Source organism: Talpa europaea, assembly GCF_964194135.1.
Source record: "Talpa europaea genome assembly, chromosome: 10".
Lineage (NCBI taxonomy): Eukaryota > Metazoa > Chordata > Mammalia > Eulipotyphla > Talpidae > Talpa > Talpa europaea.
The window spans coordinates 168,043-183,505 of record NC_140077.1 but is presented as its reverse complement, the minus strand read 5'-3'; the positions used below and the strand labels follow the sequence as shown (position 1 = coordinate 183,505).

The window sequence follows — 15,463 nt, the reverse complement described above, 5'->3', positions numbered from 1 at the left end:
GGGCAGCTTAGGGCAAAGGTCATCTCTGGCTCCTCTCCTCTTTCTCTAAAGAAAACTCTGTGTCCCCAGAAAACTTGGTTGGTCCCGGGGTAACCCTAGCAGCAGGGGCAACCAGACGCAGACGGGCTTTTCTTGCTGGGAGTGGCGCCTGGGGTGGGCTGTTTCCTGACTCTCAGCAATGTCCACTGGGGGTGGGAGGTGTGGGGCTGCCAGGTCATTGATGCTCACGCAGGTCAGTTTGCAGGCAGTGGCAAGAGTTTTTTCCCTCCCGCTCTCTTACCCCTAGTCCTGGTGGGGCCGGTGTAGCTCCACAGCACCAGCACTGGGTGTCCCTCTGTTGCGGCTCCAGGGTGAGGGGAGGCCCCTACCACAATCACCACCCCTGAGACAAGCCCACAATGCAGAGACCCACCTGCCCCCACAGCCTGGGCACAACCATGTACCTCTCCGTCCCTCCCTCTCCAAAGGGCCCTCTGACCATTCAGTGTGGTCAGCTGAACCCGAGCCAGTGCCTGGACTCTGCCTATGACCCCCTGTATGTCCTCAATGCCCACTCTCAGTCTGCAGCCCCAGAACCAGCCCCGGAGCGTCTGTTTCTGCCCCAAACCCTTCACTCATCCTTCGTTAGTTTTGCTGGTTTCATTTCCTTCTCAGTGCAGATGTGGGAGAGACCACCCAGCCCACTCTGTTCTCGTGTTTTGAGGGTGTCAATTGGACTTCCTTAAATAAATGTTGGGGAGTTGCTTGTATCAACATTCATAGACCTGTATAGTTCCGAATTTTGTAATGCAACTTAGTTTAAATTGTATTTATTTATTTACATTTATTTATTTATACAAGAACCAGGGTACAGGCCAGATGCACAGGCGAGTGAGAGGATTCACCAGACAGAGCTGGGAACAGAACAGGCAGACTGATGAAATACACTGCTGAGGGGAGCAGAGGGTGAATCAGGAAAAGTCTGCCCCACCATGTGGGACCCTCACCGGCAGGGATCGAACCGGTGCTGTAGAAGCTACAGACAGCTTCACAGCGCTGTGCTCAACCACCTGCACAACCAGGGGACGCCCTCAACTTGTATTTATTGATGGGGATTTAGATTATTTCACTTTTCTGATATAGCAATGCTAAACTGAATGTTATGTAAATACGTGAGCCCTCTGGGCTGCTGATGCAGATAATCAGCCTGGCCAGTGGGGTTGATAATTGAAAGGCTATTTGGGAAAATTTCCAAATCCTGCCTTGAAAAGGAATGTAAACAATGCAGAAATTAGTCATTTTCACAAGCCATCCGCTAAGCTTCCAAAGCAAAAGTGAGCTCCTTACTCCAGTGTTGGTGTGGTTTGCTGCCCTGGAGGCCAGAGCTGCTGGCCTGTCTCAGGGCTTCCTCTGTCTCTGTGTCTGTGCGGTGTGTGTCCATCTTATGGGGCACTTTATGGGGACTTCCACACATTAAGTACAGAACCCAGAAGGGCTGCACATAGATGTGAGGTGAAGTTAGCAACACAAGAAAGACTTCTCTAGACACCATGGATGGCAGCTGAAATAACTGTGAACCAGACACTCAAGTCGGCAAGTCCATGATTCCCGATGGAAGAGTCGCGCACATTGAGGCCACAGCAGTGGGCGCCAAGCCGCCTAAACCATCTGTCCCGAGCCTGTGCAGCATCACCAGCCCAGGGCAGGATGCAGGAAACGCTGCAGCAGGTGACAGAGAGCTCCCAGGGGAGAAGTTGGTGAGCGATGACACAGGACACCTGTTGCAAGTAAGTCCCTTGTGCTGAAGGAAGACGTGTGCATACCAGAAGAATCAAAGATTTAATAAAGTACCAAAAAGATCTCCTAGGGGTGAAAAATGTAATACCTGAAATGAAAACTTCACTGAAGGAACAACAAAAGATTGAAGAAGAGTTTAGTGAATTGAAGACGTGGCACCAGGATCTACTTCGGATTATGCTCAAGTATAAGAATAGCCGGAAAAAATGAACATCTTCTGTGACCCTTGTGGAAATATCCAAGTATCTAACGTATATGTAACTGTGTCTCCAGAAATGGAGGGAGTAAAAAATGGGGTGAAAAGTAATGATTTAAATGTCCTAGTTGAAAGAATCTCCACAACCACAGCAGCAAAACTCAGACAAACATCCCATCAGGACTCATGGGCCTCCCTGGGGCGCAGGGGTTGAGTCTCAGCACCATCAAGCTCTTTCCAGCACTGTGGCCTGAGTCCTTCCCTGGCCAGGGAGTGCAGAACCACGCGCAGAATCCCTGGCTGGCAGGGAGAGGAGCGCCCCGGGGATGGCGGAGGTCCCGGCTGGCCCGCAGCCCTGGCATCTGGTCTCCTGACGCTGATGGGCGGGAAGCTGCGGTCACGCGCCTCGAGCCGCGCTAATGGTCCCTGCGAGCCTCCTCAGCGGTGGCCTCCCCAGGGCCCGCCCCGAACCCTGGCCCCGGCCTCGGAGACTCCGAGCTTTCTTGAGCAGCGGCGTCCATACCGGAGCACGGTGGACACGGAGGGGCTGCAAGACGAGCCACAGCCTGGCTCGCGGGGCCAGCAGAGGTGAGTGACCGCCGCTGCCCTGGCCTCGGTGCGCCGGAGCAGAGACCTGCTTCAGAGGGAATCGGAGTCTCAGCAGCAATCTCAGACTAGGTGAGGCACAGAGTGAGGGAGTAGCAGAGGTGCTGCCACCCCGCAGCAGCCCCGCTGCCCATGGGGAACCCGGCCTGGTAGACACGGGGCCTTAAGTCAGCCAGGAGACAGGAGCAGAGAGAAGCAGGAGGAGGAGGGCATGAGGGAGGCTGAGGAGGGGCCGGAGTGTGTCCAGTACAGACCAAGTGTCCACCCAGGCTGCATGCCTTTGGGGCACCTCCGTGCAGACAGGACACAGCCCCAGACAGGCTGGAGTGTGGAAGCTGCCTCATGGGGACGGCCGTCTGGTCAGCCTCCCGCCACTCCGGAGGCTGAGTCAGGTGCCCCCGTGCAGACCCCAGTGTCCTCCACACACTCAACAGGGCGGCCAAGTGTCCAGACCCTGCCCAGGGCCAGCTCCCTCGCTCACCACGCTGAGCGCCTGCATGGGGAAGAGGCCTGTTCGTCCCTTGGGGTCGGCTCCATGTTTGTTCGGGGTCCTGGGGTCACGTCTCCTGCCAGCAGGGGGCAGGCCCGGGACACTGGCCAGGACTGAACTTTGTGTTTCCGTTTTCAGAAGGGCCGTCCTGAGTCGCAGGTTCCGGCGTGAAACCTCACACGGGAACAGGCAGGATCTGCCGGTGGGTCACCCAGGACGATGTGGCCTCGGGTCAGGAGGGGATGGAGGGCTGCAGTGTCCGTCCAGGCCACCTTTGAGCTGCCCGCCTCCCCCATGACCCCACTCTCCATCGAGCCTGGCCAAATGAGTTCCCCCTCCCTGCAGGACCCCAGGCTCCCCCTCCCTGCAGGACCCCAGGCTCCCCTCCCTGCAGGACCCCAGGCTCCCCTCCCCCTGCAGCACCTCCACCCCCGCGGAGTCTCGCTCTCCCCACCCTGCCGGCCTCGCCCGCAGCCCCTGGGCCTTGCTGGAGGGTCAGTCTCCGTCCCCCCCAGTGGTGTCCGGCTGTCCACGGTCTCCTCTTGTGACTGAGGGACTGGGCAGTCCCTGCCGGCCTTGCCAGGGGCCCCGGGGCCTCCGCGTCTGACGGCGTCCCGGAGGCTGTCTTCACCCCACGCCGCCCCGTTGTCCCTGAGCTCGAGCTGCTGTTCTTCGGCTTCTGTGTCCCGTGTGAGAAACCCAGCTCCGTCCCGGTGGAGACCGCGGGCCCTTCGCTCGCTCAGACACGCGCGCTCCCGGGGCTGGTGCCCCTCGGGCTCCCGAGCCCGGTCACGCGGTGTAGACCGGGGCGGCTCCCGCTGTCCCTGCAGCCTCCAACGCTCTGTGCCGTGGACACATCGTTGTCGCTGACGTTCTTGTCTCTTCCTCAGGGAAGAGCTGCCCCTGCCGGCTCCCCTCACAAGGGGGTGGCCATCAGCCCGGGGCCTCCCCCTGCCCGATCCCAGGCCCCGCTGCTCTGTCCTTTCCACCTCTTGGGTCCTGGACCCCTCCCTCTGTGTGTGTGTGTGTGTGTGTGTGTGCGCGCGCGCTCCCCGGAGCACCAAAGCCGGCCGCTGCCCGCCCCCTGGGGATTTTGACTCCACCTGTCCGAGGTGAGGCCATCATGTGGCTACACCACTCATGTCCAGGGCAGAGCTGTTACGGGGCCCTACCCTGCCCTGTCCTTTCTGAGTCCAGCTCTGCCCTGTTGGTGTCCTTGGGGGTCCCCAGGCCCCACACACGTGCGTAAATCAGGCTCACCCTCGCACACACACACTGCTGGAGGCAGTCACTGGGGCCTCCATGGAGATCTGTGGGAGTGGAGGGAGTCGCGGCGTGCAGAGGAGGCCGAGGGGGTGGGGGATCTACCAGTGTGGTTGGGAGCTCGGCTGCCCTGAGGACCCGTGGAGGCAACGGAGACAGCAGACACAGTCTCGACATCGAGCAGCAGATCTGCAGAGCCTGGATGGCAGGAGCTGAGGGGTGTCGGGCCAGGCCAACTCCTGCTCCCTCATGCTATTTGGGCATCATGCAGGGCGGGGCTTTTAGGATGTACCACAGCTGCCCTGGGGCGCGGCCACCATTTGGTCTGGTGTTGAGCACTTGGGGCTCAATGAGGGGTTGGGGCGGGTGTCTGAGGGCAGCTCTGGAGCTAGAGACAGGCGTGTGCACCTGGAACAGAGGGGCTGAGCCCACGACGACATGACCTTCGTGAGCAGGGATGCGCTCAGCCCACAGAGGGCATGCAGGGCCACACGGGGATGGCCGCAGGGCCCAGGGGGGCAGACTGCTCCTCACCTGGGGCAGGGAGCAGGAGCACGCTTGGAGCCCGCTGTGCTGGGCAGGGATTTCTAAGCAGATGTCCCAGGGCACGGAGTGGTCTAAGTAGATCCTGGAGCAGCTGCAGGGGTCATGGGTCAGGGTGTGTGTGGGTGAGGGGCCGCAGCTCTGACCCTGAGCCCAGGCTGACTGTGTGTCTCTCTCAGGGGGCGTCATGGAGTTGGGCCTGGGGGCCTCTCCCAGCAGGTTCCTGGGGCACAACTGGACACAGGTGGAGGTGTTCATCCTGTAGGGCTTCTCCGAGCACCCCAACTGCGGCTGCCCCTGCTGGGCTGCTTCCTGGCCCTGTACACCCTGGCGCTGGCGGGCAACACCATCATTCTTGTGCTGATCAGCTGCAGCGCCAGCCTGCACAGCCCCATGTACTTCTTCCTGTTCAACCTGGCCTCCATGGACGTCATCTGCACCTCGTCCGTGCTGCCCAAGACGCTGGTGGGCCTGGTGTCGGAGACGGAGAACACCATCTCCTTCCAGGGGTGCATGGCCCAGCTCTTCTTCCTCCTCTGGTCCCTATCTGGAGAGCTGCTGCTGCTCACGGTCATGGCCTATGACCGCTACGTGGCCATCTGCCACCCGCTGCACTACAGCTCCATCATGAGCCCACGGCTGTGTGGGGTAATGGCCACGGCCGTCTGGACCATCTGTGCCATCAACGCTTCTATAAATACCGGGCTGATGGCGCGGCTGAACTTCTGTGGCCCCAGCCTCATCACACACTTCTTCTGCGAGATCCCCCCGCTGCTCCTGCTCTCCTGCAGCCCCACCCTCATCAACAGCATCATGACAGTCCTGGCCGACGCCTTCTATGGGGTCATCAACTTCATGCTCACGCTGGGGTCCTACGGCTTCATCATCGCCAGCATCCTGCGCATCCGCTCGGCCGAGGGCAAGCGGCGAGCTTTCTCCACCTGCTCCTCCCACCTGCTGGTGGTCTCCTTCTACTACTCAGCCATGTTCTGTGCTTACATCAGCCCGGCCTCCAGCTGTGATTCCGAGAGAAGTAAAGTGTTCTCAGTAATGTACACGATGCTGGGCCCTGCCCTGAACCCCCTCATCTACTCTCTGCGGAACGCTGAGGTCAAGCAGGCCCTGAGGAGACTCCTTATCCTCTGCAAACGCTAAGGCCATGTGTAAGCCCTTCTGCTGGTGGATATCCCTCCCACCCCGGGTCTCCCTGAGACCAGGCTTATAGATTGAGACTGGCCAGCACCCTCTCTCCAGCCTAGCTTGGGTGCAGGCCATGCTAGCTGAGCCAGGACACCTGGACACCCAGGAAGCCTCAGTGGGACCCATTGCCCCAGGTGGGTAGGTGCTCTTGTACCTGGGACAGCAGTCATCAACCTTGCTGGCCCTTGAACTTCACCCTATGGGTCCTTCCATCTTCTCAGCACTAGGACCTCCCATGCACCCCAGCTCCATCTGCACCCCCATGGTACACCCTATTGCCGCTACCACACTGGTCCTTTATGGTGGCCCACTGTTTCTCAATTTCTTGTAGGCCACACACCCCAGGGCTGGTCATCTCCCAAACATGCCCCACTGGGCCTTGTGCTCTCACAGCCAGTGGGCTGATGGGCTTGCAGCCTTTATCCCAGTGGACGATTCATTGTCTGTCTGGGACAGCTTTCTCTTGGACCCTGTTGAGTTGTGTTCTCACATTCTGGTCTTATGTTGGTGTTCCCTGGGGAAAAACAGTCCTGCCCAGAAGTTCCTTTGAGCATGTCTGCGGGGAGAGTGGGGCGGGTCTGGTACCACATTTTGAGGTTGAACCAGGAGTGGGTGGGCCTCTGATGGGCTCATGTGTGGAGCCCTTGGATAACTGGCTGATGGGTGTGGGTCACTTCCACTGGCCGGGAAAGGGTACACACTGTCCAGTGCTATCTGGGGCCAAGCAGCATCCTTCCCAACAAAGGTATCATCTGGACACGTGGGGTGACCACACCCAATCTCTTCTGATGAACTGGGTGCTCATCACTAAGTTGTCCGATCCACTGTCAGGAGTGTCAAATGTGGGCACGCAGTATCCGAGGGCTCTGAGATGCACCATGAAGAGGCAGCAGTCCTGCTCCTGGAGCTCTGGGTGTGGTGGGGAAACCATAGGAAGACAGAGCTTCTCAAGGAACAAGTGACAGACACACCCCCGCTGAGTCCCAGCCCTTCTGTTCTGCAGTCTCTTACACATCCTGTGATGCTCCCAGGCCTCGTTCTTCAGTTGCAGCCTTTTCTTCTCCACCTGCCAAAGGGCAGGAAGTTACAGCCAGGCCTTCATGAGGGGAGTGTCTTACTCCAAACCACAGGTGATACAAAAGCCAGAGGGAGGTGCCTCAGGTCCCCATGCTCTTCCAGGTCCCGGTTGTCCCCTTCTTTCTACCCCAAACCACCCCATTCCATGGTTGGTTACTCAAGCTTGAGCTTCATAGACTCTCTGTCTTCACTGGGAAAGGCTCCTAACCAGAGACAAACCCATTCAAGCAATTTTTGTGAAATTAATAAAAATATTGTATGTCTACTGTTTAGTTTTTTATCTATTTTATGTGAGACATTGATTTACAATGTTTTTTATTGAATTTTCCATTTTCCTTTATTTTGTCAATTTTTGCTCTCTGTATTTTGGTGTGTGTTATTGGTTGCATATATATTTATAATTGATATGTTTTCCTGGTGGTTTGACACTTATTGTTACAATATTTTTCTTTATATCTTTTTATTTAAAGATTAATATTATTTATTTATATATACAAGAACTGGAGTCTAGGTCAGGGGTGCAGGTTGTGGAGGTGAGAGGATTCACCAGAGACAGAGTGAGGAACAAATAGGCAGATTTACTGAAATACTCTGCTGAGGGTAGCAGTGGGTGTGACAGGAGAGGTCTGCTGCTCCATAAGTGAGTCAGCTCCCTGGTTGGGGATCCAATTCATGCCTCAGTGGCTGGCAATAGCTTGATAGTGCTGAGACTTAACCCCTGAGCCACCAGGGTGGCCCCTGTTCCATTATATCTTTATTGATAATACTTGTTTTATAGTCAACTATGTCTGCTGTTAGTATAGCTGTTCCAGCTTTTTTTGGTTGCTCTTTACATAGTTTATATTTTTCCATCTATGTTATTTTAATCTGCATCTTTGATTTACGTGTGTCTTGAAGACAGCGTATTGTTGCACCTTGATTTTCAAACTCAGGTAGAAATTACCTTAGATTGAATTTGTTTACTCCATTGACATTTAATGCTAACATTGATACAGTGGAATTTATGTCTTCAATATTAATTTCTGTGTTGTATATTTCCCATGTTTTTATTTTCTTCTATTCTTCCAGTTTTATTAACTGGATATTTTTAATGTATAATTTTAATTTCTTTAGAGTTTTTCAACTGTATTGAATTATTTCCTTTGTAGTTGCTTTAGGGCTTTCCATATACTTTATAATGATGAGAATCAGCTTCTTATTTGTGCTAAATTAACTTTAGTAAGTTACTGAGGCATTCTCTAGTAGCTCTAGTTCTCTCCCCTGTTTTATGTTATATGTATAGGTTTTATATATATGTGATTGTAATATGTATATATATATAACACTTCCATAAGTGTTGGAATCCCAAGAATTTATAATTGTTAACTTATATAATTTTATATCCCTAAATGAGGGTTCGAGAGGATGGGGGAAATATCTTTAACTCTTGCTATTTTGGCCACCTTATTTTTCATGTGAATATTGTATTTGCTTTTGTGAATTTGAGTTAACATCTGGAATAAATTCATTAGCCCAGAATAACATTGCTCCCTCCCATTTCCTTTGTTTTCTTATTGGCAAATGTGTTTCATTTCTGTAGGTCCCGATGCCTGTTACTTTATACATGTAAGTATAAATCTAGTCCTTTCATGACACCTTGTAGATGTCCTTGTGGACATCCTTAGTTTTACCTCCTTAGTTAGGTTGATTACAAGGTATTTAACTCTTTTTGAAGCAATCATATGTGGAGCTATTATCTTAATTTCTGTTGTTTCTAGGTCAATGTATATTAAGAAATTATGAATTTTTGTGTGTTGATTTTTTAATCTGTAACTTTGCTGTATTTATACAGTGTTTCTAATGACCTTTTGATGGACTCTTTAGGATTTTTATATGTGTCATCATTTCATCTGCAAATAGTGATGTGTTCATTTTTTCTTTCCTATCTAGTTCCCTCTGTTTTTGTGTTTGTCTGATAGCTCCAGCCAAAAACTCTAAGTCAAATAGAAGTGGTGACAGTGGGTAACAGTCCTTGTCTCGTGCTGGATCTTGGGGAAGGCTTTCAGTCTTTCACCATTGGCTATTGTAGAGACGTGGATTTGTGTTCTATGGCCTTTATTATGTTGAGGCGGGTTCCTTCTTTTTCCATCTTGTTTAGAGTTTTTATCAGAAATGGGTATTTAATCAAATGCCCTCTCTGCATCTGTTCCTGTTAATCTTATGACTTTTATCTTTACTTTAGTTGATATGGTGTATTACATTAATTAGTTTATGTATATTAAACCATCTTGCATACCTGTGATGAGTCCCACTTGACCCTGGTGTATAATTCTTGTGATACGCTGTTGAATTCAATGTGCTAGTATTTTCTTGAAAATTTTTGTATTGATCTTTATCAAGGTGAAGGCCCATAATTTCCTTGTGTTTTTTCTGATTTTGGTATTAAGGTCATGTCGGTATCTTAAAAGTAAGGAGGAGTCCTTCTTCTTGTATTTTTGAAAACAATTCAAGAAAGTTAATCATTAGGTTTTGTTTGAAAGCTTGATAAAATTTATTTTTAAAACCATCTGGTCCTAGACTTTCATTTCTCAGAAAAATTTTCACTGCTGTTTCAGTTTCCATGCTTGTGGTAGGTTTTCTCCAGGCACCTGTTCTTCCTGTGGGTAGTCTTGGTAGATTATGTTGATCTAGAAATTTGTTACTTTGAGGTTATTAAATGTATTGGCATATAGTTTTCATAGTACTTTCTTATAACCATATGTATTTTTCTATTAACTGTAGCGATTTCTCCTCTATCATTTGTAATTCAGTTCATTAAGTTTTTCTCTCCTTTTTCTTTATTGTTAGCCTAGATAGTGGGTTATCTTTTTGTTTGTCTCCTCAAAGAACCAACTTAGTTGTATTGATTTTTTTGGTGTCGTCTTTGTGATCTCTATTTCATTTATTTCTACTCTTGTTTTTGTAATTTCCTTACACTACCAACTTTAGGTCTTTCTTGTTCCACTTTTCCAAGTCACTTTAGGTGTGATATCAGGTTGTTTATTTGGGATACCTCTTACTTTTTTTTTTAAAGATTTATTTTATTTATACAAGCACTAGGTACAATCAGAAGCGCAGGAGGGTGAGAGAACTCACCAGAGCCAGAGCGGGGAGCAGAACAGGCAGAAGGACGAAGTACACTGCTGAGGGGAGCAGCGGGCGGCAGGAGAGGTCTGCGCGCCGTGTGGGACCCTCCCCCAGTGGCCGGGGAGCAGCCAGGGATTGACTGGTGCCACAGAGGCCAGCGCTCAACCGCTGTGCCACTGGAGAAGCCCACTTCTTACTTTTTATTATAATAGGGGGTTATTGCAATTATGTTCTGCACTTTTGCTACACCCCACAAATTCTAGTAATTGTATCAACATTTTTATTTGTTTCTGGTATTTCCAATGTTCTGCTTTTATTTCCTCATATTCAATTGCTTTTAAGCAGCATCATTTATTTATTTATTTATATTTCTGATTTAACAATTTTATTTTTTTTTCAAATTTTATTTAACTTTTATTTTTTATATTACCCATATAATTACAACCTCTTTATTTTGACCCCAACCCTCCTTTCCCCGTCCCCCACCCGCCACAGAGTGTCTCTGGTTCATAGTTGTTCGTTGATTTTGATATTTTCTTTCTTATAGTTGTTCTTTTTCCTGGTCCCTTATTTAAGTTTTCTAGATTCCTGCTATGAGTGAGACCATCCGGTATTTTTCTTTTTCTTTCTAAGCAGCATAATTTAAATCTCAAAGTATTAATACCTTTTTGTATAATTTTTTAAAGGCTGATTTTCAGTTTTATGGCATCGTGGTCAGATAAGGCACCAGGTATAATTTAAGTCTCAGTGGTTTTATTGACAGTTGACTTGTATCCCCACATTGGGGTCTGCCGTGAAAAATGTTCCCTGTGCCCTTGAAGAAAAGGTGTATGCTCCCTGTTTGTGTGGGGCCCCTTGTCCTTGTACTGTGAGCTCCTGATTCCTGGACTGCCTGGTCCACCTCTGTTCCCTCTGTGACCCTGTGCCTTCCTATTCAGTTCCGGACTGTCTTCCCTGTACCTCATGTAGTACGAAAACATTGCTAATTGCTTCTCAGGTTCTCTATTTCTTGGCCCCTGGTCGCTGTGTCTGGACTTGTGTTCTCCTTCTGCCTTTCTATCTTGCATTCAGGTGTTTTTGCTTCCTAAGGAGGATACTGCCTTATTGCCCTTTTTGCCCTTTAGTTTCTTTGTTCCTCCTCTTTGTTTACCTTGGTAGCAGGTGGCACGGAAAAAAGGGAAAACTGGGCTCGTGCTCATTCTCAGTCCTGAAGGGGAGGGAGGGCAGCTCAGGGCAATGGTCAGCTCTGCCTCCTCTACTCTTTCTCTAAAGAAAGTTCAGCTTAGTGACTCAAGGACCCTGATTTATGCCTAGTGTCTTTGTGCTGCCCAATGCCGCTGGTGGGTATTTCCACAAAGCATGGTCACCGGGTCCAGGGTAACACTAGCAGCAGGAGCAGCCAGAAGCAGATGGGCTTTTGTTGCTGGGAGTGGCACCTGGGGTGGGCTGTTTCCTGACTCTCAGCGATGCCCGCCGGGGGTGGGGCATGTGGAGCTGCCAGGTCATTGATGCTCACAGCTCTGTTTGCAGGCAGTGGCGAGAGGGTTCTCCCACCCACTCTCCCACCACCAGTCCGAGTGGGGCTGGTGTAGCACCGCAGCACCAGCACTGGGTGTCCCTCTGCTGCGGCTCCAGGGTAGGGGAGGCCCCTACCCCAATCACCAACCCCTGAGACAAGCCCACACAGAAGAGACCCACCTGCCCTAACAGTCCTGCGCACAGCCATGTCCTTCTGTGTGTTTCCCTCTCAATGACTCTCCGACCATCCTCAGTGGTCAGCAGGACCTGAGAAAGTACCTGGCCTCTGCGTACGACTTCCTGTACCTCCTCACTGCCCACCCTCAGCACTGCAGTCCCAGAAACAGCCCCAGGGAGTGTCTATCTCTGCCCCAAAACCTTTACTCGTCCTTTGTTATGTTGGTTTCATTTTCCTCTCAGTGCAGGATGGGGAGAGACCACCCAATCCACTCTGTTCTCGTGTTTTGGGGGAGTCTCTATTGGGCTTCCTTAAATAAATGTTGGGGAGTTGCTTATATCAACATTCATAGACTTGTATAGTTCCTAATTTTGTAATGCAACTTAATTTAAATATGTATTTATTGATGGGGATTTAGATTATTTCACTTTTCTGATATAGCAATGCTAAACTGAATGTTATGTAAATACATGAGCCCTCTGGGCTGCTGATGCAGATAATCAGCCTGGCCAGTGGGGTTGATAATTGAAAGGATATTTGGGAAAATTTCCAAATCCTGCCTTGAAAAGGAATGTAAACAATGTAGAAATTAGTCATTTTTACAACTATCTCCTAAGGTTCCAAAGCGAAAGTGAGCTCCTTATGTTAGGGGGAAATGATGTGTTGACTTAATCCCACTCCACTGTTGGTGTGGTTTGCTGCCCTGGAGGCCAGAGCTGCTGGCCTGTCTCAGGGCTTCCTCTGTCTCCTTGTCTGTGCCTTGTGTGTCCATCTTATGGTTTATGGGAACTTCCACACATTAAGTAGAGAACCCAGAAGGGCTCCACATAGACGTGAGGTGAAGTAAGCAACACAAGAAAGACTTTGCCAGACACCCTTGAAAGCTGTTGAAATAACCGTGAACCAGACACTCAAGTCGGCAAGTCCATGATCCCCTTCGGAAGAGTCGCGCACATTGAGGCCACAGCAGTGGGCGCCAAGCAGCCTAAGCCGTCTCTCCAGAGCCCGAGCAGCGTCACCAGCCCAGGGCTGGACGCAGGAAACGCTGTGGTGGGTGACAGAGCTCCCAGGGGAGAAGTCGGTGAGCGATGACACAGGACACCTGTTGCATGTAAGTCCCTTGTGCTAAAGGAAGACGTGTGCATACCAGAAGAATCAAAGATTTAATAAAGTACCAAAAAGATCTTCTTGACATGAAAAATGTAATATCTGAATGAAATATTCACTGAAGGAACAACAAAAGATTGAGGAAGAGTTTAGTGAATTGAAGACGTGGCACCAGGATCTAGTTACGATTATGCTGAAGTATAAGAATAGCCTGAAACAATAAACATCTTCTGTGACCCTTGTGGAAATATCCAGGTATCGGGCCTCCCCGGTGGCGCAGCGGTTGAGCGCTGGGTTGCGAAGCTGCCCGCGGCCTCTGCGCCGCCGGTTCAATCCCCGGCTTCTCCCCGGCCACCGGAGGAGGGTCCCACATGGCGTGCAGACCTCTCCTGCCGCCCGCTGCTCTCCTCAGCAGTGTACTTCGGTCCTTCTGCCTGCTCTGCTCCCCGCTCTCGCTCTGGTGAATTCTCTCACCCTCCCGCGGTTCTGACTGTACCCAGTGCATGTATAAAAACAAAACAAAACAAAAAAAAGAAAACAAACAAACCAGCAAACAAATAAATAAAGCATGCCTCTATAAAAAAAAAAAAAAAAAGAAATATCCAGGTATCTAACATGTATGTAATTGTGTCTCCAGAAATGGAGGGATGAAAAGTAATGATTTAAATGTCCTAGTTGAAAGAATCTCTACAACCACAGCAACAAAACTCAGATGAACATCCCATCAGGACTCATCATGGGCCTCCCTGGGGCGCAGGGGTTGAGTCTCAGCACCATCAAGCTCTTTCCAGCACTGTGGCCTGAGTCCTTCCCTGGCCAGGGAGTGACCCACAGGGCGCAGCAGACCTCTCCTCTCCCCATCGCTGGCCCCTCAGTAATGGATTTCACTGAATCTGCCTGTTCTGCTCCCCACTCTATCTGGTGAGTCCTCTCAACTCCCCCTCTTTACCTCTGGCCTGTACCCCAGCTCTTGTATGCACATATAAATAAAATCTTTAAATAAAAAGACTCATCACGGGCCTCTCCTAGTGGCGCAGGGGCTGAGCGCTGGGCTGCAAAGCTGTCCACAGCCTCTGCAGGCCAGTTTATCCCCGGCCACCAGCGAGGGTCCCACATGGCGCGCAGACCTCTCCTGCCACCCGCTGCTCCCCTCAGCAGTGTACCTCGGTCCTTCTGTCTGCTCTGCTCCCCGCTCTGGCTCTGGTGAATTCTCTCACCCTCCCGCGCTTCTGACTGTACCCAGTGCTTGTATAGATAAATAAATACATCTTTAAAAAAAAAGACTCATCATGATAAAAATTCCGACAATGAAGAGAACCTGAAGAGAGTGTGTAGATAGAAAGCAAATAATGTCAAGTACACGTCAATCCAGTGCTTACAAGGAGAGACCTTGGACGTCAACCTAGGACTGAGATCTTAATTAAAAAAAAAAAAATCCAGGAAATCAAGAGAGTAGAAAACCTTTGCCACCTGGAGTTTGGCACAGATTTCCAAAGTTTCAAAAAGCACTAACCATACCAGGAAAAACATCAATTAACTTCATCAAAATAGAGAAAGTTCACTCTTCAAAATAACCTTAAAAAGTTAAAAAACAAGGCGCAGACTTGGAGCAAAAATTGCACACCTGTAAGTGTCATGTCCTCCCAGGCTGCGTGGACACAGGTTGTCCGCCCTGAGCCTCGAGGCCTCGTCCCTCTCAACAAGGAACAGACGCCCCCGTGGGAACGTCCTTGAACAGACGCTTCATGGAGAAAGGTCAGAAAACCAAGGCAAGAAAAGTGCTCATTGTCCTTAGCATGGACATCAGAGGATTCCACACGAGACCATCAGCTTGAGGAGACAGTTTAGCAGCTCATGATGTCGGGGCGCAGCCGCGGGGTTCCCCGGTATTTCCCTGAATGAATGAGGTGCACGTCCGCCCAGGGCCAGGGCCCGCACAGCCGCGCACAGTGTCCCCGGGCCCGGCTGGGAGAGGAGCGCCCCGGGGACGGCGGAGCGCGGGTCCGGCTGGCCCGCAGCCCTGGCGCCTGGTCTCCTGACGCTGATGGGTGGGAAGCTGCGGTCACGCGCCTCGAGCCGCGCTAATGGTCCCTGCGAGCCTCCTTTGATTGCCTCCCCAGGGCCCGCCCCCAACCCTGGCCCCGGCCTTGGAGACTCCGAGGTTCTTGAGCAGCGGAGCTCGCTGGAGAGCCCCATGAACAGGGACAGGCTGCAGGAGGAGCCTGCAGCCCCTTCCACGGGGTCCAGTGGAGGTGAGTGACTGTGGCTGTGCTGCCCTCGGTGCAGTGTCCTGTTTCAGAGGGAATCAGTCTCCAGAATGAGCCTTAGCCTGGGGGTGGTACAGAGAGATCGAACAGTGGGGTTCTGTCCACACCCAAACAGCACTGCCAGCTGTAAGGGACAC

General features: G+C 51.0%; 1 protein-coding gene across 1 annotated transcript; it reads left to right on the top strand.

Annotated features, from left to right (window-relative positions):
* Positions 1-1,580: 1,580 nt before the first annotated feature.
* On the top strand, positions 1,581-6,029 carry LOC311178132 (olfactory receptor 13A1-like; the record flags this gene model as incomplete). The annotated part of the gene is given in 6 exon segments (XM_084244509.1): positions 1,581-1,766; positions 2,430-2,560; positions 3,652-3,758; positions 5,054-5,136; positions 5,140-5,158; positions 5,161-6,029. Coding segments are annotated over 6 exon segments (1,395 nt in total).
* Positions 6,030-15,463: the final 9,434 nt, after the last annotated feature.